Below are 22,860 nucleotides of genomic sequence, written 5' to 3' on the forward strand. Positions count from 1 at the left end.
GGTAAAATGCAAATGGTTGTAATTAAATTTGCAAGCAAGGTATTTACAATCTAAATGTACATTTATTAATGATTAGTAATAGTTATGATTATTACTATAATTTATGTATTAGTAGAATTAGAGGTCTAGAAGTAGAAGGGAAACAGTTTTGTAGAAAGAAGTATGTTTTATTAGACCAGATGATATAATTGATATCTTCTTGCATATTAGCTTTGGTTCCTCAAATAGGACTTGCAGTTTGGAATTCTACAAGCTTCTGTGGGGAAGAACCTGGTTTGTTGGTAGCATTGGTAGCTTGCAGGTTAACTTGTGTATATGCTACATAGATCTAGTTTCCGGCAGTGTTAGTATAGAAATGATGCTGGAGGCTGTGGTAAGAAATTCTTTAAACTTGTTTTGGAGACAAATCAGATCATGCATGTACCTTATGTTGTAAACAGGAAAGTGTATTTCAACTAGTATTTATGCTCTCAGGCATTTGAGTGTTGAGTGTTGAAAAGATGGAGTGCTGGAAGTAAATAATAACGTAACTGTTATCAAGATGCTCATATTATATATATGTTTTGTAACTATTTGAAAATAAATCACTAGTATGTATTACAATAGAAAAATAAGATTGCAGGAACAAGATCTGATTGAGTATTCAGTGATTTCATATGAGAGGGTTAGAGTTTTTTTTCTGATTTTCAAAGTTGCAGGAGGACAACAAGTAGCTTATATCCAACATTTTTCTGGAAATGTTTTCTTTATGCCTACTTATATGAAGCCACAGTTGGCTGTCTGGAATAATGTTATATAATCTTGTTATATTGGTGGTCATCCTGATTCAGATCTGATTTTAGCTTTTATTGCCTAACATGGCATCTGTATTTTCATTTGGTTATTGGATGAAGGCAGGAATGGTGCTCATAGCTTTTTAAGCTGGACTGAGAATATATTAAGACCATCTAAGGATGTTACAGGCACCCTTGAGTAATAGGCATTATTATATACACTGATTCAGATTCAATTCTGTGGAAAAAGAATCATGGACTCCAGTACCTCTTTTCCCTAGAATATGTTTTAATTCCAAGACAAGTGTTACTCTCTGCATTTGCAATAAAGCTACCCCATTCGCAGCTTATGGAAAATAACTATATTAGTTGAACATCCCCCAAATAAAAATGTGTTAGTATTTAGCTGAAAAGCATTTGGAAAGGGAAGGGAATGAGAACAAAGAATGTTGCACTTAGAATCATGGAATTATAGAACCACTAAGGTTTGAAAAGACCTCCAAGATCATCTGGTCCAACAATCACCCTACTACCAATGTCACCCACTAGACCATGTCCCTAAGCACCATGTCCAACCTTTCCTTGAACACCCCCAGGGACGGTGACACCACCACCTCCCCGGGCAACCCGTTCCAATGCCTGACTGCTCTTTCTGAGAAGAAATGTCTCCTAACTTCCAATCTGAACCTCCCCTGGTGCAACTTGAGGCCATTCCCTCTACTCCTGTCACTAGTTACCTGCGAGACGAGGCTGACCCCCAGCTCCCCACAACCTACTTTCAGGTAGCTGTAGAGAGCAATAAGCTCTCTGATCCTCCTCTTCTCCAGACTAAACAACCCCAGTTCCCTCAGCCACTCAGGCAATAAGACTTGTGTTCTAGACCCTTCACTTCTGACATCCTGTAGTCATTTTTTTAAAAAAAAATATGCATCAGCAGAGTGAAGCATTACTTGAAAGCCTGCTGGGGTCACGTGTTTATAGAAGCATTATGCTCAAGTCTAATGATAAAGCTGCATAATAAAACAGCTAATGTTGTAAACATGTTTAGGTAAAAACAACAGCTCAGGCCTTCCACTGGCAGCACTACTATGCAGGTTTTAAGAGTTTGTCTAAAGAATTCCTTCGTTATTGCATCTACATGAAAACTAAAAAAAAAAAAAAATAAAAGCTATATAAATCAGCCACTAAAATAAAGTTTATGCAAACCTGAAAATAAATAGACAGAGTTTTATCAGAATGTACAAATGAAGGAAGAACCAAGTTTTGGAATCATTTGAGACATCACCTGCTTTGTTTTATTCTAAAACCTGAATAGGTTCTGTGAGGGTTTTTCTCTTGTCCCTGACAAATATAGTGGAAACAAACGCAGGCAAAACTGTAGTAATATTTCAAAACATAGGGCAACACTGTGGGGGGAAAAAAAAAAAAAAAAAAAAAAGAAGCTACACAGACAAGTGAAAACAAGATGGTAAATATTAGATTACACAAATTCAGACTGTTGCACACAGTGCTATTAAATCAGTTGCAGGAAGATTATAACATTTGAAATTATGTAGCATAAACCCACTAGATGATGCAGATACCAGCACTAAAATTAGATGAGCTATAAAGGCAAGATTAATTAAAAGCAAACAAAAACCCCAAAGCCCAAACTTCACTGTCTTATAGTTGTTTGTGTGTGAGGGGGGTAAGCCAAAAACAAGTGAACACAGTGGACATGTGGGTATAAAATCTTAAGGGAGCTATTCATTTATGTCAAGTTACTGTTTTGCGATTTAGCCCTGAAAGGAGGTATGGGGGCATGACTGGTGGGGGTAAATTAATGGAAATAAAGCATCCACAAATTCAGAACAGATGTCAGGAAGTACTTTCATGTAGGAAGCAATAAATATGTGAACAGGTCTCCCAGGCAAATTTGTTTTTAGGTGAACAGCAGATGGGTTACTCAGGATTGAAGCAATCTAATCCTGTTTTGGGGAAATAGAGCTATGAGTGAATGGGCTTTGCCGTAAGGGGGATAGTGGATCAGTGTCCTCTGAAGAAATCCCTGAACTTTCATAAGCTATTTGTGAAGCTGTCTGCTGCATCTCTGCTAGTACAGCATCAAGGATACTGGTGTGCACAGGGCCTTACAGAGGCATTTGACCTCAGGTACAGCTTCTCAGTCTCTTTTGTATGCAATGGGCCTCTTTCTCACTGCATTGGCAGTGCTGGGATATGAGAGCACTGTTGCTCTGAGTCTCGAAAAGTTCATATCTTAATAGGAAGACACATGGTTGTATGCGTAATGGGAATGTTCTCATATTCTGTCAATACATATTCCTAGTTTGGTGTTGTACTGGGTCAATGGGCAGAGGCCAATGGCATGAGGTGCAACGTGGCTAAGTGACAGGTCCAGTTGTTGGTCACAACAACTCCATGCAACGCGCCATGCTTGAGGCAGAGTGGCTGGAAAGCTGTGCAGAGGAAAAGGATTTGGGGTTGCTGATTGATGCTCGCCTGAACATGAGCCATCAGTGTGCCCAGGTGGTCAAGAAGGCCAGTGGCATCCTGGCTTGTATCAGGAGTAGTGCAGCCAGCAGGACCAGGGAGGTGGTCATCCCCCTGTACTCTGCTCTGGTGAGGCCACACCTTGAGTGCTGTCTTCAGGTTTGGGCCCCTCAGTACAAGAAGGGCATTGAGGTACTGGAATATGTCCAGAGAAGGGCTGCAAAGCTGGTGAAGGGCCTGGAGCACAGGTCCTGTGAGGAGCGGCTGAGGGAACTGAGGTTGTTTAGTCTGAAGAAGAGGAGTCTCAGGCGTTTGTTCTTATTGCTCTCTGCAACTACCTGAAAGTAAGCTGTGGGGAGCTGGGGGTCAGCCTCTGCTCACAGGTAACTAGTGATAGGAGTAGAGGGAATGGCCTCAAGTTGCACCAGGGGAGGTTCAGATTGGAAGTTAGGAGACATTTCTGCTCAGAAAGAGCAGTCAGGCATTGGAACAGGTTGCCCAGGGAGGTGGTGGTGTCACCATCCCTGGGGGTGTTCAAGGAAAGGTTGGACATGGTGCTTAGGGACATGGTCTAGTGGGTGACATTGGTAGCAGGGTGATGGTTGGACTAGATGATCTTGCAGGTCTTTGCAAACCTTAATGCTTCCATGATTTGCTCAATTCTTTTTTTGCTGGATCAGGTGTGTAATGATGTAGAGTATGATCCAGCTCTTGAGCCTTGGCTCAGCTTTCCTAGTGAGCATCGCATATATCCTTAACTCAACCTTGAAGATTTTTTACCATGCCTAAGCCAAGAAGCTATTTTCTTTTCATAATATGGTTTCATTCTTTGTCAGTCTGAATTCATATTTCAAAGAAACCAGTATATTATTGCAGATGGCTCTATAGCTTTTTCCAGTTCTGGTAGCATTAATTAAATATTGGTTTTATTCAGCACACTTCCTTCTTCACCTTTCTAGCTATCTAGACATCTCAGTGGAGTGCATATTTAGTCAAAGCTTCAAGATTTTTTATTGAGAGTCTAAAATCCATATTCAGACTTGGTTTCTGAACTATAGTGTGCCACTCGAATGCTGTTAAGGCTAGACCAAATATTTTATGACTTTCAAATTCTGTAGTTTATTCTTCATAGAGAAATAATAGATGTATAACATGTTTTTAGGGTTTTATCACATATAAAGCCACCAAAATTGTTTTAATTGTAAAAGATAAAAACTGACATGACACTTTGTCATGTTACATTACTCAAAAGCCACAGTTTTGCTTATTATAATTTTCTTGGCATTTGTATTTGAGAAAATGCAATTCTTCCATTGACCCTGATCTCCCTTTTTCTTTGATCAGCAGTAGCTTAAACTGTTCAGAGGCTTTGGAGTAAAGCTGTCCTCCATCCCACCTAATTCTTCATTGTGACACGCTGATCTTTTCCTTTCTTAGGCTTTTTAACAGGCAAGGAAAGACGGTCATGAAAAAAAGTATATAAATAAATAAATAAATATATATAGCTTGAATTACTGTAAAAATGTTACTGGAAATGCTATAATGGGGAGGAAGACAGCAATCACAGCAATAAAAATAATGCAGGAGTGACAGCTGATTTTGGTCCTGGTATACATGTTCAATGTGTTTTGTGAAAATAGTTTGTATGTGAGGGGAATGACTACTATTTGTTAGCTATTTTCAGTTTAATGATTTAAAGCCCAAACTGTTTTGGCACTCAGAATGATTGGATGTCTTTTGTCACATGGGTGCTTCCTGAATTGTTTTGTGAATAAACGTTGTGAGTACTGTATTAAGGTTATAAGGCTGGGCCCACTCTTGTAGAGGGTGGGCATGAAGGCAGATACTTTCCATGCCCATGAAGAGAATCAGTGGCCCTTGGCAGTCCAGAGGGACAGAGAGTTACTCTCTAACTGCTAAAGCCATAACGCATGTAAGGCAGAACCTGTCTAGACTTCCAGTAATGCTGTAAGAGAGAGCATTTTGACACGTAGTCCCAGGTAAGGGTGACTATTAAAAAATAAAATCATCATTATATTGTTAGTTTTATTGTATTTTTAGTTCACTAGGAAGGTGAAACCAGGGAAGGATTGACAGCAGAAGCAAGTAAACAAGCTGGACTCTTCCGGGTGGAGATGAGGCACTTTCTGTTCAAATGACAAAGTGGCTAAGATTGCCAGGGTTACCGTGTTGCTGCTAATATTAGATCTCGGATATATTTTCGTTTACCTCACTGAAACTATTGGGAAGGTTGCTGCTGCTACGGTAGCAGTGATACTTGGTTGGTTTGGAAAAAGAACATCTTTAATGTTACCAGTTCTCAAACTATTGCCAGAGGTTTCTCTTTTTGAGGGTAATAATTATTTCTTTCTTTCCTGTCTAATTTGCATGCTGCACCAGTTTGCTGTTGAGGGAATTCAGCATGGCTATTCAAAAGGATGGGGAGAATTCCTCTTTGAGTGTTTAACACAATAAAGTATTAGAGCAGAAGCCAGATTTGTTGGATGTCAGTGTGTAATAATTTTTAAAGAGACAGCTGTGCTCGACTCAACTGGGCAGGTACTGACAGTTCAAAGTACTACTCTACTATATCTAACTTTATAATCTCGCTTCATATTTATGCTCAGTTGCATTTTGAACACTACAGTTTAATATGTCAAAATTCCTCAGAAAAACATTTTTCCGGGGACACTTTTCATCTGAATACTCAGTGTTTGTTAATTTTTAAGTGATTTTGAAGTAAAACTCTGTTTTAAAAATAAATGAGTAACCTGGCAGAAAATTATTTTGTTGAGAACAGCAAAATGCTGTCAAGTCTTTACTGCAAAATTACTATGTTAAAAGTGTAGATTAACACTACCATAGCAGCAGTGGACCAAATAGTGGTGACTTTGCTTCTCAAAGGGTTCATCGGAAGCTTTTTTGTTTGTTCTTCTTCTTATTTTTTAAATATTTTTAATTTGGTTGCACGAATAGAGTACAATTTCTCCTTAACCCTCTCAGATTTTGGGCAGAGGGAATCAAGGCCTTAAATGAAAACTTGTGCCATGTTTTTTTCCAGGAGACAACTGTGTGAACCTCTGTGGCTGACACATTTTTGTGGAATCGGTAAATCAGAACACATTCAGTACAGCTTAAGACCTCAGGGATTTTTTTCCTCAAAGGAAGTAATTAACATGTTATACTACCATGCATGCTTTTAGTGCTGTCTAGCATTGGACTAGAATAAAATGTTTGCAGTTGAAGTCTGAGATTAATCTGTGAGTGCTGTAACTGACAGTTGTGGCTCAAAGTGGTCTTTAGATTTTACTTGATTGTCCCCAGAAGCAGTATTTTGCCCTCTGTTAGGTTATGCTATCACTGTAATGAACTGTTTAATGAATAAGCTTTCTCATTCGACCAGAACTGTAAGCTATTGAGTGGCAAGAGGACTTGAAATTGCTTTTTATGGATATAAACCTTTCATTGTGTAAGTAGCAGAACTGCTGTGCTGGAGGGTTGTGTGCTTGGCAGTTAACTTTCTGGGGCTTTCCAAAAATTAAAAAGTATTTTAGAATATACTAGTGTTTCTAGATATGTCTCATTTAGTCTTAACTGTTTCAGAAAACTGGCTCTTATGTAAGACCCAGCTGGTACCTGTTATAATTTCAAGATTTGTTTCCTTGCAGTCTTTATTACAAAAGCTATTGCTTTCCTTCACCACCAAAACTTGGATAGGCTATATTTTCATGACAGATACGAACTTCCCACTTGAAAACTTTAGGATGTTTTAGGAGAATTTGTTTGCTTGTTCTTCATTTCCTTGCCTTGAATACTGGTCTGTTTTGGTTGATTTTATGAAGGATCTCAGTTCTCTTCACTGGTCCGTTTATTTTCTGCCTAGTTCTGATCCTTGTAACATGCCTTATAACTTTTTTTAAGAGCAGTAAGCATTTTTCAGCCTTTTAAAGTGGTATCAATGAACATGGGAATGATGCATTTTACATTACTGTTGCTTGGGAATTGTTCTCATGGCACACTATATAGCTCATCCCATATTTGTCTCTGGGAAATGGGAATTGCATAGCTTGCCAGAATATACCACCTGTTTCTTTGAGTTATTTTTTAAAAATTTGCTTACCACTACTGTATGCGATGCTCTTAGCTTTTATGTAGGAGCCATAGCTTTTGTTTCTGCTGTTAGAGCTAAAGGCAGTAACAACATCCTGGATGGTACACTGAAAATCAACAGTGGCAATAATTTGGTAGCAGGTATAATATAACCATTGCTGTGTCACAATATGTTGCTGTGGCTAGAGGCAGTGGTGAAGACTGTATATTCCTGGAACTGGATGAATTCCCTCTTGCAATATTCATTTCCAAAAAGTGGAGCAATGCCAGCATTAGATTGCAAGCAGTTGCCTTACCGACTTTATGAAGGAATGGAAACTGAACTGCAGACACCAACATGAGTAACAACAGTTTTTTGGAAACACATAGAGACTGAGTACTATGTATTTTGAAGGTTATGAACCCCATGCCAGTGGAAGTCCTGCCTGTTTTGTATCAGCAAGCTGAAATGTCCAGGCTTCATTAGAATTTGCTTTTGTTATCTCTATGTGATAACACAGCATTTCATAGCATATTACTTGTAATTATTTCTAAAAGGCTGCTTCCCTTGTATTGTTCTGTATTGCTGAAGAAAACATTGAAAATACCTCCCACAGTTAACACAGCGCGGTACCATTTTGTTGTGTCTCTTTTGAACAGCTGTAAAATTGGATACCTTTGGAACATGCGTGTTTTATACTCAACATATATTTTAAAAGGAAGAAGGTTGTAATCTAAGTTAAAATGACCAGAGGTATATGAAAGTCAGGATTGTGATATAAGAAAGTCAGAAATACCGTAACAAAATACAGGCACTTCAAGTGCCTTTGTGTCAGCCTCCAGAAAGGGTTCCACTCTCAGAGAAACTGAAGCCTGCTAGAGTGGGTATGTTCTTTACAACTTGAGAATATACTTTTTGTGGTAAACTGAAAGGTTCCTCCTTAGTCCTCAACCCTTCAGACTACTTTAGCTTGCTGAGCAATGTGCCCCAGTGTTTTTTTTCCCAAAGGATTTCTGTGAGTTTCCTGCTGGAGAGGTTACTCTGCTTTTTTTGGATGACTCTTACAGACCTTCTGTCACAGACTGAAATCAAGCATTTGCTAGATTGCTGCATATATCCTTAGGCTGCCTGATTCAAAGAGCTCTCTCTCCTTGGGCTGTATGTATTTTTGCATTAAACTGCCCTTAGTGAGGTGCAAACAATTGTCCTGCAATGGTTGGTTTTCAGTTCTAGGGACATACAAACCAAATTACAGAAAAACAAAACCAACCTTTTTATTTTTCCAACTAGGCTGACATTTGACTTCTGTCTTTATCTTTCTGTGATGTAGAGTAGAAAAGTCTGCCATTGCTGTGTTCTAGAATCCTTCTCCTCTACAACATTGGCCTCTTCTCTGTAGTATCTATTAAAAAGAAAAAAACAAACAAAAAACTCCCTATTTTAACATGTTTATTATGCTATAATATTGCTGTCATGTTATCTTTAATACTTCCCTTTGAAATATATCTTTCCCAGATGTTAGACAGGTATTGGAAGCAGTGAAACTCGTGAGCAAGCATGGGAGTTGCACAGGGTGAAATGATGACTACAGGTAGTTTGAATTTAATAAGAATCCATTTGTATTTTAACTCACAGCATGGACTTTATGAAACAGAGCTTCGGAAAAGATGGAACTAAAAGTTGTCTGTCCCTTCAGCAGCCCTGGAGTGCTTGAAATGAAACCTAGTACAGTGAAACTCCATTAATATGAAGAAACATAAACCAACTGTTTCAGAGCCAAATCTTAGTGCTTTTTTTTTTTTTTTTTTTTTTTTTTTTTTGTTAAATTTTACCTGTTGTTGCTGTATAAAAGTGAGCAAGTTGTCAGTAGGAGGAAGGAAGGGAGAAGAAAAGGGTGTAGTTAAGAACAAATGAAGTTCTGTGGTGTATTACTGAGAAAGTCTTGCATTTTAGTCATTTGTCCTGAGAAAAGAGTTATTGTCTGTACTGAATGCAAGTTGCTTGCAGGCTGTAGTATCTTATCAGCTAAGAGAAAGTTATGTCATGAGAAATGAAGGAAGGGAAAGGGTATACACATACGGGGTGTTTCTCTATATGCATACACACATGCACGTATGCACATTAAAAATGTCCATGAACTTATTATTTGTACAAAGGCTATTACTTCTCCTAACATAATTGTAGCTGCACATTATTTAGAGGTTTTCCTTAGCTTCGTGTTTCTATTCACCCTTTTTCCTCAATTTTGTGAAAAGCTTAGTGAACTGTATTAGTAGTGAACTAGAATGGATAGGTTACTTAGGTCACGTATTTGTTTGATGAAGATTTTTCCTTCTGCACACCTTTTTTGTTCCACATAGGTTGTGGCAGAAATGCCAGCTGTTCTTACCTGTTAAAACTGTAGCTTGGGAGAATGTAGTTAAATGTAGTTATTGTAGTCATTGTAGTTAAATGGTTAAGTTGCATGCTTTGAAATAGTAGTCTAATAGTGTCAGATTTGGACTTTGAAATGCAGCTTTGATAATATTTGGCTCATTCTTTGAAAATGCCTCTTCCTCTGGAAGATCACTTGCTTCTGTGAAAAAAAGGTGAAAAATAAGGGAAATACAAAAAAAGATGCATCTGGAAGTGAAAAATGTACTGACATGTAACTATAGGATATCCAAGAAAATGGCCTTTTATGAAACAGTGGAGGGCACTGGTTGTGTCTCCATTAAAACAAGCGGGGATATATTTTACTTCCTTAGTGCCAGGTATCATGCCATTTGTTGACATTTTTTCTTGTTTGAGTTGACATTTATCTCATGTTGTTCAGTTACTCATTAACTCATGTGACTGGTGTTACAATTGTGGGTAGGAAAATTACCCACAGATTCATTGGAGTCAGAATTCTTCATCAGAGGGATTATCTTAAATCTTCTTCCACCAGTACAGGACCTTTTCAAAGCAAAACTTGATTCTGGAAGTACCACACTAGGAAGGTGTTTTCATTCAGTATGTGTTATGTATACAAGGACAGGTGGTTTGGCTTTCAGATATTTACCTGGTTATATGTGGGTAGACTAATGTGTCTATATGCATGTGTGTATCTGGGCATGAAGGAGGTACCTATTTTTAAGAAACACACTGGGACTTCCCAGATTCTGTTTTTTCCTTTTTAATAAGTGAACATGTAGAAGTGTAGAGGCTAAATACATCTTGTTCGTGCTGAACTATTGAACTATGAAATATTATAGTAATGTATCCAGTATCTTTTGTTCAATAATAAAAATACTATTATTGAAAGCTGACAAACTTGTTCATTGTAATTTTTTTATTTTTTTTTACAATTAACTGTAGCTTCAGTAGGGCTCAAGAAAATCTGAAATTTATTGTTTTGCACAGTTGTTGCACTTGTTGTATGTGTAAGTTTTTAAACCAATGAATGAGGTGTTTATACATTCTCTTTGGTCTCCAGATTTGTATTAAATTGAAGCCTGCGATTTTGATTTTCAGTTGTATACTTTTCCTCTGAATGCTAATTTTAGCACATCTCAAGCCTTTGCAAACCAGGAAATAGAATTAGGGCAATTCATATAACCTCGACTCTGGTTGTCTGGACCTCATGATAGCCTCCCTGTGAACACGTCAGCACTTTGCTTTTAACCTATATCTGAATTAACAGTAGAAGAACTTCTTGAAACTGCTTGGTAGAACTGAAATCAGGATACTTGACTGTTTTCCTTCATCTGAGAAGAAATATGCTATTTGTGCATGTGCATTCAGACAAAAGGTCTGTGCACCTGGGGTGGCTCAGTGTGTCTTGCATTAAGTCAAGTAGCTAGAAAAGAGTAGCAGCACACGCAAGTCTGGCTGTGAATAATGCATTTGAGTGATCTGCAGCTTAGTGACAACATAGTTATAAAAGACAGTGTGCAAGGGCAAAGAGGTTGCTGTATACACTGGGAAGGGTATTATGTGACTGGTAGGCCCAGAGTGGTACCATCTCACATGGTTGTTGATCTTTGTGAGAACAAAGAAACAGTGCAAGACCTGCAACCAGAAGAAAGTGGAGTCTATCTGTAAAGTCAGGTTAATGTACAGGCATTGTAGGCATAGTGAAACTCAGGGGAAAAATAATTACAGAAGAGTTGACCCTTGTGTTAGCTCCCATTTTCTCACAGCCCTGTGTTTGGGTGAATTGCCTGAATAAGATGCTACAGATCTGCCAAAAAAAAAAAAAATCACTGTAAGGTGTTTTTTTAAATTATTTTTTCTATTTAATTTATTTTAGGGACAGTGAATGTCCCTAGTGCTCTTGTGTCAGAATAAAGGGGCTTTTTCTTAGGCAGTGAGTCAGCTGTAATTATTGAGGAGGTTATAGGAGAGCTGTATTGTGGTTAGTCATGGGGAAGTAGATGATCCTTTAACAGAGTTTAACAGCAGAGAGAAGGGATAAAACAGATTATATTTATGTGATCCAGTGATGACAATTTTATTCTGCAGCAGTTCCAATTATTACACGAGTGTGTAATATTTTACCTACAGCTGAGAATTAGAAGTGTATCTCTTTCACAAGTAAGGACCCGTCTGTGGAGATGCCAACCCTTCCATGCTGCTGGTTAAAAGCTACTTCTGAGAGTTAAGACCCGAGTGGCTTGTTCTGGTGTAACCAGGTTTGCCTCTTTTTGTCTGTGCTGCATACAGGACTAGATGTGTCTTTCTATTCTAGTGGTTTGTTGGTGTGGCAAGGCGCAGGAGTTCTGCACCAACTAATGGCAGTCTGAGAGATTACAAACCTACCATGGTGTCCACTACGCAGAGGGCTCACTCAGAAAACGCTGTGGCGACCCAGACACAGGGCCTGCCCAGAGATGAGGCTGTTCAGCCTGCCACTGCCGGGGGTGGGCAGCGGGGAGACCAGACCACCTGTTTTCTGGTGGAAGGTCTGCTCACCATGGTGGCTGAGCTCAGGGAGGAGGTGGAGAGACTAAGGAGCATCAGGGCGTGTGAGCAGGAGATTGCCTGGTGGAGTTAACTCCCTTGCATGTCAGAGAGAAGCGTGCCAGGGGGTGCCAGGATGGTGGAGCTCCTGCCCTGTCACTATGAGGCAGAGGGAGGGAACCAAAAAGACGAGGAGGATTGGAAGCGAGTCCCAGTTCAATGTTACAGGCAACCCCCCTCCCTACCTAACTCGCTTCCCCAGGTGCCCCTCTGTAATAGGTTTGAGGCCCTGGATCTTGAAGGAGAGGTTGGTGAGGATGTGGAGGAAAGCCCACCTATGAGGTCACGTAGGCAGTCAACACCGTGCCTCAAGACTGCCTCCAGTCAGAAAGAATGAAGGGTAATTGTAGTAGGAGATTCCCTTCAGAGAGGAACAGAGGGCCCAATATGCAGAGTTGACCTTCATTGTAGGGAAGTCTGCAGTCTACGTAGAACCCAGATCAGGGATATCACCAGGATGCTCCCCAGCCTGGTGCACTTGACAGACTACTACCTGCTCCTGATCTTCCAGATAGGCGGGGAGGCAGCTGCATCCCGTAGTCTGAGGGGAATGAAGAAAGACTTCAAGGCCTTGGGATGGTTGGTGAAAAGAGTCTGGGGCATAAGTTTTCTCTTCCCTCCTTCCAATTTGGGGTGATGACGTGGCACAGAATAGAATAGTCCATAAATGTTTGGCTACGTGACTCATGCTACAGGTAGGGCTTTGGGTTCTTTGATAATGACTGGTTTTATAAGACCCCAGGCCAGACAGTAATATGTATGAAAGCTTTATCTCACAGGGGCAAAAGGGTTCTGGGACAGGAATTAGCAGGGCTTGTTTGGAGAGCTTTAAACTAGATTCAGAGGGGGATGGGGCTGTAGCTGGGCTTGCACCAGTGGGGTAGTGTTCTAGCATTAATGAAGACTGGGAGGCCTCCCACCCCCCCTAGGGTGAAATTGGCGTGCTCAGCTCACTCCCTGAAGTGCCTGTCCACCAATGCACGTAGCACTGGGAATAAGCAGGAGTTAGAAATCCATGTTCAGTCAGGAGATTATGATCTGGTGGCAATTACAGACATGTGGTGGGACAACTCACAGAACTGGAATGTGGTCATGGATGGGTATGTCCTTCTCAGGAAAGACAGGCCAGCAAGGCAAGGTGCTGAAGTTGCTTTTTACATGAGAGAGCAACTACGTGTATTGAGTACCGTCCAGGGGTGGATGAGGAGTAAGTTGAGAGTCTTGGGTGAGAATTAAGGGGCAGGCTGGCATGGGGGATACTGTTGTGGGTGTCTATTACAGGCAACCTGATCAGGATGAGGAAGTTTACGAGGCCTTCTACAGGCAGTTGATAGCAGCCTTGCAATTACAGGCCTTGGTTATTGTGGGAGATTTCAACTACCCTGACATTTGCTGGAAGGCCTACTCAACCAGCCATCTGCAGTCCAGGAGGTTCCTCCAGTGCATTGATGATAACTTCCTGGTGCAAATGGTGGATGTGCCAACTAGGAGAGGAGTGATGCTGGTTCTTGTCCTCACTAACAAGAAGGGACTGGTTGAAGCGGTGAAGGTTGAGGGCGGCCTTGGTTGCAGCAACCATGAGATGGTGGAGTTCAGGATCTCAGGTGGCAGGAACAGAATACTGAGCAGAATTGCAGCCCTGGGCTTCAGGAGGGCCAACTTTGGCCTTTTCAAGTAATTGCTAGGGGAAATCCCATGGACAGGGTACTTGAAGGTAAAGGGGCCCAAGATAGTTGGTTAGCATTCAAGCACTGCTTCTTCCAAGCTCAGGATCAGAGCATCTCAACAGGTAGCAAGTCAAGAAAGGGAGCCAGGAGATCTTCATGGTTAAACAGAGAACTGCTGGGCAAACTGAAGTGGAAGAGGAGGATCTACAGATCATGGAAGGAGGGGCACGCCTCTTGGGAGGAATATAAGACTGTTGTCAGAGGATGTAGGGATGCAGCTAAGAAAGCTAAAGCCTCCTTAGAGTTAAACCTTGCAAGAGGGGTCAAGGACAACAGAAAGGGCTTCTTCAAATACATTTCAGATGGGTGCAAGCTGGAATGTAGGAGGTTCCACTTAAATATGAGGCAAAACTTTTTCACAGTGAGGGTGGCAGAATACTTGAACAGGCTGCCTGGGGAGCTGGGTTGTGTAGTCTCCTTCTCTGGAGACATTCAAAACCTGCCTGGACGTGTTCCTGTGTGATCTGATCTAGGTGTTCCTGCTCTGGCAGGGGGATTGGACTAGTTGATTTTTCAACGTCCCTTCCAATCCCTAACAATTTGTGATTCTGTGATACTTTTTTATTAAGGATTATAAATGATGTGTCATGCTCCTGCTCTGTAAACCACTCCATGTACTGTGCCTTGAGAGCTGATAGGACAGTTCAATTCCTTAGAGAAAATTCCCTTTGTAGTTCAGATGTTGTCATAGTTTCTGGCTCCCCGCTGCTGTCTGAGAGGTGAGCCTGTCCAGGAAAGCTATAAGTGTGAGATTGGACATATTAAAAGAAATTGCTTTCCTTGGGGTTAACCTCAAAGTATTTGTTAAAGTGAGCATTCTTGATTACTGTTACTGAAGCTCATCTAAATGGAGTAAATCGATGAGCCACAGTCATTCAATTATATGTGTGATGTCTGAGGGTGCCTGCTGTATGACATGTAGAAAGAAATGAGTATTTGCTTTCCCTAGATCGTTACATAATCCTAGTTGGTCATGCTTTTCCTTGCTTTCTTTTTGTTTTTGAATATTCAAAGTTCTTTTTGTGATGTATATAGAACATGTTAAGAAGTGTTTTAACTTCAGGGAACTCTACATATTTATGAAGTTAACTTGTTACTGTATATATTGTATGAATGTAAGTATTTTCAGGTGAGAGAGAACATAATATATATCTACTTGCCTCAAAGCCTGCTTGCAGTTTTATGTCTGTGGGTCTTTGGAGCCAAGTTTCTGAAATTATGTTAGTCCACAAAATATCTGTTCCGCTTGCTCTGCTCAGCCCACATCCCATAACAAAATTTAGCGCAAAGAAAAGATAATGGGAATTATTGATTTCTAGACTCATTAAAAAGCAGAATAGTTACTTACTAATTAAAACTGAGATGATCTTGGAAGAATGCTGCAAAGGCTGGGTAGTGGTGGTGAAAAAAGCCATTCATGCTTCCCTGCATATGTAACGTGAAGGAAGGAATTACCCTTGAACCTTTTTCACTGCTTACAGTATGTCAGCAAAGCACACGATATTTTTTAACTATTCTGGGATATGAGGGGAAGCAATGTAGCCAAGATCAGCCAAGGACACTCCTGGCCGAGGATACACCTGGTCTGCTTAGTTCCCCTTGATTCTGCTTAGATTTGACAGTATTTGAGGGATCTCAATAAATAGATTTAGGTTGTTCGCAAAAGAAGAAATTTTTTTTCCTTATTTTATTACTGTTTTTTGTTCTAGGTGGTGACACCTTGCTTTCTTCAGAGCAACTACGAACTGGTAAGTATTGTTGGCACTAGCGATATCCATCAGGTTTTATTAGGTTATAGGATAGGTTATTCCTGTAGCTGTCTATAATTTCGTCAGTACTGTACCATCCACTTTCCTCTTTGAGTGCACAGCAAATAAAAAGTCTAATCTTGAAGCTTATTAGTGTGTGCCCTATCCCATGAAGCAATTGGGTTATTTTACTGAGAATTTTGTAAGGCATTTAAGGATTTGCTAGATTAAGTGTTTTCTGCTGTTCAGGATTCTTCCTAAAATGAACTCGTTGATATGTCCATGAAGCAGTGACTTGATGTAGTTATCCTTACTACCTTATTTCCTTTTGTCTGTGTGTGTAAAAAACAAACAAAACAACAATAAAAACATACACCGAACACTTACACACACAAATCAGGAAACCCACAAACCATTAATTGTTTTAATGTGTAGATGTCTCATATCAGTTTGAAAGTACAAACAGGATCCTTTGGTTAGGGCCTATATTTTGTTTTGTTTTGTTTTTTTTGGTGGTGGAAGTGAGGAAATTAATCCATGGTTGCTCAGGATAGGAATTCAAAAAAAAAGATAGGCCTTTTCAGGTGGGAGTAATTGAATTTGGTTATTTTTAGCTCCCATTAAATACTTCTGGAGGATGTTATGTAACTGTGATTTATTGAACCAGTGCTGCCACCTGCTAGTATCGTTTCTAGAACTAGGCAGTCAACAGCTGATTTCCCAGTGTTGGCTGAGAACTCTGTATTGTAGTTATGTGATGCAGCCATTGGTAGTTAGGGATTCTACATCTCATTTCTGCCTTGATATGTGAATTCAGCAAGTCACTTCACACATTTTTTGTGTCTTGATTTCCTTCCTGGCAAAATACAGGTAAAGATGTTATCTAAAAAGGTACTATGAAAGTGTTGGTTCATTCTTTTAATTATTGTCTTTTAAAAGAAAGGCTGGAAAACAAAATCAGCGATTCATAGTATTATTAGTAATGTGAATACGAATGTATAGAAGGTCCTTCCTGATTTTGACCTGCCGCTTCTATGAACTAACACATATGACAGTCTGAGGATTCTGTGTGGCACTACTCCTAAAATTGAAAGTAGAAAAGCAGCCCTTTCTTATGTCTGCAGCTCACAGTATTAGATGTATATTGTCAACTGTGGTTGCTCATTGTTTTGTGTTGTGTACACAACCTAAATATTGGTTATGACAGGGAAAATTTGTCATTGTGGTTCAGCAACAATTTTAAACCTGCAGCAACTTGTGGAATATGTTACCAGTCATTACCATCAATAACTCCAGTTGGACATGTTTTATGTGAAAAGTGAACATGGGGCAGTGCTGGTTAATCTGGGTCTAGTGGGTTTATGTGACAAAGTTTTGTTAGAGTGGGGGCTACAGGGGTGGCTTCTGCGAGAAGAATCCAGAAGCTGCCCCATGTTAGATAAGGGCCCTGCTGTGGGCCAGAGCCAAGCCAGTAAGTGATCTTGTTTGTGTCTCTGTGAGAGCATATTTAAGAAGGGAAAAAACAAAACAAAACAAACAAACAAACAAAAACCACCAAACACCAGAACTGCTCCATAAGAGCAGCTGGGAGAGCTGCCTTGGGAGAAACAGCCTTGCAGACACCAAGGTCAGAGGGGGAGGAGGTGCTCCACGTGCTGGAGCAGAAGTTCCACTGCAGCCTGTGGAGAGGCCCCTGGTGGAGCAGGTTGTCCCCCTGCAGCCCGTGGAGTACCATGGTGGAGCAGATCTCCACGCTGCAGCCTGTGGAGGAGCCCCCAGTGGAGCATGTGGATGTGGCCTGGAGGAGGCTGCAGCCTGTGGAGAGCCCCCGCTGGAGCAGATTTTGGGCCGGAGCTGTAGCCTGCGGGGAAGGGACCATACTGGAGCAGGTGACCTGGCAGGAGCTGCAGACTGTGGGGAAGCCAAGCTGGAGCAGTTTGCTCCTGATGGATGGACTCCATGGTATAGACCCATATTTGGAGCAGTTCTTGAAGAGCTGCTGCCTGCGGGCAGCCCCCGCAGGATCAGTTTGGGAAGGATGGCATCCCATGGGAGGGACCCCGCACTGGAGCAGGGTCAGAGTGACTGTGAAAGAGCGGTGGAAGAGAAGTGCTATAGACTGACTGCAACCCCCAGTGCTTTGTTCCCCAGAGCCGCTCGGGGGGAGGAGGTGGAAGAAGGTGGATAGGGGAAGGTGTTTTTAGTTTATTTTCTTTGTTTCTCATTTCTCTGGTAACAGGCAATAGATTTTACTAATCTCCCTACTCTGAATCTGTTTTGCTCGTGACAATAATTGTTGAGTGATCTCCCTGTCCTTATCTCAACCCTTGAGCCCTTTTCATTGTATTTTCTCCCCCTTTCCCTTTGAGGTGGGGGAGTGGAAGAGCAGTTGTGGTGGAGCTCAGCTGCCCACCTGAGTAAAACCACCACAGTGGGCCCAAAGTACTCTGTGACCTGCTGGTGGTTGAGCAGTACTGATGGAGAAAGTGGCTTAACCTGTTTTAGTTTACTGACAAAGATGAAGCCAGAGATTTATTTGGTCTCTGAATTAAACATTTACTAGTTCTAGGAAAAAAACCAAACACAACTGGAATTCTGTTTAATATTATTGCAGGCAAAACTGTAGGTGAAATATATTTTCAGAGCTGGCAACTGTTTGAAGATACTTTCCCTAGAGTGCAAGAGCTCTCTATTTCCATATGTAATAAATCAAGCAGGGAAGGTAGGAAACTGGCATGGCAGAACAAGGCACTGCTGGTCAAATTTACGCAAAAAAAGGAAATGCACAAATGGTCAAAACAGGGCCACGTAAGAGTATAGAAACATTGTCTGGATGTGCAGGATCAGGAAAGCCAAGGCATTGACAGAACTAAACTTTGTGAGGGATGCAAAGAATAACAAGAAGGGATTCTGCACGTACATTGCCTGCAAAAGAAAGTCTAAGGAGAGCATACCACCTCTGACAAATGAAGGCAGACAACTGGTAACTACAGATGTGGAGAAGGCTGAGGTACTTAACAACTTCTTTGCCCTGGTCTTCACTGGTGGTCAGGCTGCCCACATCTCTTGAGTCCCCAGACCTGTAGCTGGGGGCTGGGTGAGCAGAGTCCCTCCCACTGTAAGTGGGTCAGTGTTGTGGTCAATGGTTCTATGTCCAAATGGAGGCTGGTGACAAGTGGTGTTCCTCGGGGTCTGTCTTGGGTCCGGTACTGTTTAATATCTGTATCAACGACGTAGACAATGGGAGCTAGTGTATGTTCAGCAAGTCTGCAGATGACACCAAGCTAAGTGGTGCAGTTGATAGCAAAGAAGGAAGAGATGACGTTTAGAGAGACCAGGACAGGTTGGTGAAGTGTGCCCATGTGAACCGCATAAGGTTCAACAAGTCCAAGTGCAAGGTGCTGCACCTGGGCTGGGGCTATCCCAGACATGAGTACAGGCTGGGAGAAGAACTCATTCAGAGCAGCCATGTGGAGAAAGATTTGGGGGTTGTGGTGGATAAAAGGCTTGACATGAGCCAGCAGTGCATGCTTGTAGCCCAGAAGGCCAACTGCATCCTGGCCTTCACCTGGCTTCTTCCAACACACATCAAAAGAAGCATGACCAGCAGGTTGAGGGATGATTGCCCCCCTCTGCTCTGCCCTTGTGAGGCCTCACCTGCACTACTGCATCCAGGTTTAGGGTCCCCAGCCCAAGGAAGATGTGGACCTGTTAGAACAAGTCCAGAGGAGGGCCATGAAGATGATCAGAGGGCTGGAGCACCTCTCCTACAAAGAAAGGCTGAGAAGCTGGAGATGTTCAGCATGGAGAATAGAAGGCTCCAGGGAGACGTCATTGTGGCTTTTCAGTACTTAAAGGGCTCTTATAAAAGGGATGGAGAAGGACTCTGCTTGGGTAGACAATGATAGGGCAAGAGGGAATGGTCTTAAACTAAAAGAGGATAGATGTAGATTACACATTAGGAGGAAATTCTTCACTGTAAGGGTAGTGAGGCACTGGAACAGGTTGCCCAGAGAAGTTGTCCCTTCTGACCCAAGCCGTTTTATGATTCTATTTTCATTATATACTTATTACTGAGAGTGAGATTGACTGGTGTGGTTTTTTTTGCTTTTGATGTGACATAGCACAACACCTAATCTAAGAATGTAACTGTCTGTTTAGTGAAGAGTTCTGTTGTTCTGAAGTAGGATCACCTGTGACCATATTAGCCATAAGCAAGTTTCCTGTATTTTGACTGTAGAATACGGAGAACATGAAGGACAAGTAGTTGAGATCTTTGGATAATCAGGAGGGGCAGTACCATGGTCAAAGTAACTAAAATGTTTCTGCATTACAACTCTCTACTGAAACGTGGATTTGTCCTCATTCAGTCCAGACAAGGAATTCCAACCTTTTAGTTCTCATATAAATAAGCAATACATATGCCCACTCTAAATTACTGCTACATATAATTAGCCACTTGTCTGTATTGCTGCTCTTAATGTGGGTTATAGCAAGAAGTGTAGTTAAACTCTCAGTGTCATGGCTGCTGGAAGACTGTTGAAGACAGATGAAATTCACAGATGCTCTTTTTCTTCAGAATGTGGATTCTATTGATTATTTTCAGCTTGGATGTCTGTTTCCAAAGCGATCCTTTCTTTTCATTTCTCATGAGCCACGTATCTTGAAGTTTTGTAAGGACATCAGGACCCTCATATACTAACCTAATGCAGCTGCTAGGAACTTCAGGTGCTAAAATATAAACAAGCTGCTATGTGTACAAATACTACTTGCTTGATGTTGTCACATACAGTCTTTAGTCCAGAGAAAGGGGGATGATTTTAGTCCTACTTTACTAATTCAAATCAAGTGTCTAGCAAAATAAGAGCTATTCTGATGCCCTTCATTTTATTTGATGGGTTACTTGTGGCTATAGACTTTCATTGCAGAGATGTGTAGGAAGACTGAAAAATTTAAATAAATAAATAAATGAAAATGCTGCGGGCACTGTTTTTGTATCCAAAAACTGAATGAACCTATGTAACAGTTCTCCTAAAATTTCTTAAAAATCAAAGTTGGCAACGCTGTTTAAATAGACTTTCTGGAACTGTTGGATCTTATTTTTGAAGGATAGAAAATAAGATCAACACATTTCCAAAAAAAATCAACATTTTTAAATAAAAAGAATCCTAACAAGTACATGTTTTCTTAAATCTCGTTTATAATACTACAAAAAGAAGGGAAGGGATAGGTCCTAACCTTGAAGCTCTAACTTATTTTCATTTTATTTATTATTTTAAAAAGATAAAAATAAAAGAAAAGCCAAAGAAAGGTTATTATTTTGAGATCCTTTTTTGATTCTGGGAAGTATTCCATGACAGTTTAAGGTGCATCAAGAGAGTAGTAAGTTTGTTTCCTCTACTGATTTTTTTTTTTCATCCTGCATGGCATGTACCTTTAAAAAGAATATAGGAAATGAAATCTTAATTCCTTAGAGGTCCATCACATGTCCTGCTCCATGTCTTGCATTAATGAAATGTGATGTGAAAGCCTGAACCTCTTTAACATAATATAGATTCTTATCTTAAATTGACTGTGTCTGTTGAATGGTCCTTATCACTGCATGACATCTCAGTTTTAAGGCAGAGTTAAGTAGAGATCTTTACCAGAGAAATTTCATGTTTAACCTCTACACCCTATTTTTTCTTTTCTTTTTTTTTTTTTTTTTTTTTTTAAACTGCTTGTCAAGAAGTTCTTCATAGCTGTAGTGCTGCCATTTAAACATCACATTCCATAATGAGCTGTTGCAATATGGAAAGATTAAGAGGACACTTTCCCAGCTACCTATCTTTAATTGTGCTATCATTTAAAACTGAATTTTGTTTAACTATCTTGCTACAGTGGAAGCTCAGTCATTTTGATACAAATTGGGGAGGGGGTGGGGGAAGGGGGGGTTCTAGTTTTCTCTTTTTGGTTTGTTTGTTTTGCTTAGTTCTGTTTTCCTTGTTGAAGAAGTGAGTGATGGCATCACAAAGGCAGTTAGGTGCCTTCATACTAATTACGTATCTCAGTTTTACTTGAGATGTGAGGTAGTGTAGAGACTCTGATACCTTCGCTTATAAGTGAAGTGTGGCAACATTTTCTAAGAAGAATTTTCTAAGCAGTGAATTTTGGTGAAAATGCATAATGATACAAAGGAGAAAAAAATGAAACAAGCGTATATGGGGAAAAGAAAGGAGAACAGAAAACAGGAAAATTCAGTATTGTAGCAGTTTGAAAGAAAATAAGTTCCTTTTAGCAAAACCCTCCTGTTCTTTTTTACCATGGTGACTGTTGAGTGCAATCCTCCCCAGATGCTTTGACTGAGACAGGTCAGTAGACATAATAAAGTGTATTTTTATCCTTATCACATTCATTTCCTTTTTACATGCATCTTCACAGAAAAAAAAAAGAAAAAAGTGAAGCAGTCTGTTCTTCCCATGGAGCACAGCCCATTTCCTGTTAATGTGAGCTTGCAAAAGATTTTCCGAGAAATCTGAGGCTGAATTACCATATGTGCTGTTGGGAAGGCCTGGCCGTGTAGATGGAGGATTGCATTCTCCAGTTTCATTTTAAGTGGGATCTAAGTACTAGAAAATACAAGATTGTTAACTTGGGTTAAGCAGGTATAACCTTCAGATATCCTGCAATATAGTGACAATGACTAAGCTGAACTGGGAATTGACACATGCAACTACTTTGCTCTGCCAGCTGCAGTTTTGGTTTTTGGCTTAAATCAGTAAAAGCTTCACAGGAAAATTGAATCAAGTGGGTTTGATTTGTGGTATATTTCTGTAACTTATGGCTAATTCATTTCTGGGTTATCTTTTTTTTTTTTTTTTTCTTTCTTCTTTCAGGCAGGAGAATAGAAATCTTAGGTGTGGAAAACTAGGAAAATAAACATTTACTGGGACTCTTTTCCCCATTTACTGCATCTAAACTTTAGCTCACAGAACCGATGAAGAGTACACAAATCCAGCACGATACACGTAGCAAGCATGATTTGGTGGAGATAAAGGACACACAGCCTA

General features: G+C 40.5%; 1 protein-coding gene across 5 annotated transcripts in view; it reads left to right on the forward strand.

Annotated features, from left to right (window-relative positions):
- TNS3 (tensin 3) overlaps window positions 1–22,860 on the forward strand; it is a 246,082-nt gene that overhangs the window by 83,162 nt on the left and 140,060 nt on the right. For all 5 annotated transcript variants that reach the window (XM_032182218.1, XM_032182221.1, XM_032182222.1 and 2 more), the window contains one exon: window positions 15,773–15,811. In XM_032182218.1, coding sequence (XP_032038109.1) covers window positions 15,773–15,811 — 39 coding nt within the window. The remainder of the gene's footprint in view (window positions 1–15,772; window positions 15,812–22,860) is intronic.

The sequence above is a fragment of the Aythya fuligula genome, chromosome 2, assembly GCF_009819795.1.
Source record: "Aythya fuligula isolate bAytFul2 chromosome 2, bAytFul2.pri, whole genome shotgun sequence".
Classification (NCBI taxonomy): Eukaryota; Metazoa; Chordata; class Aves; order Anseriformes; family Anatidae; genus Aythya; species Aythya fuligula.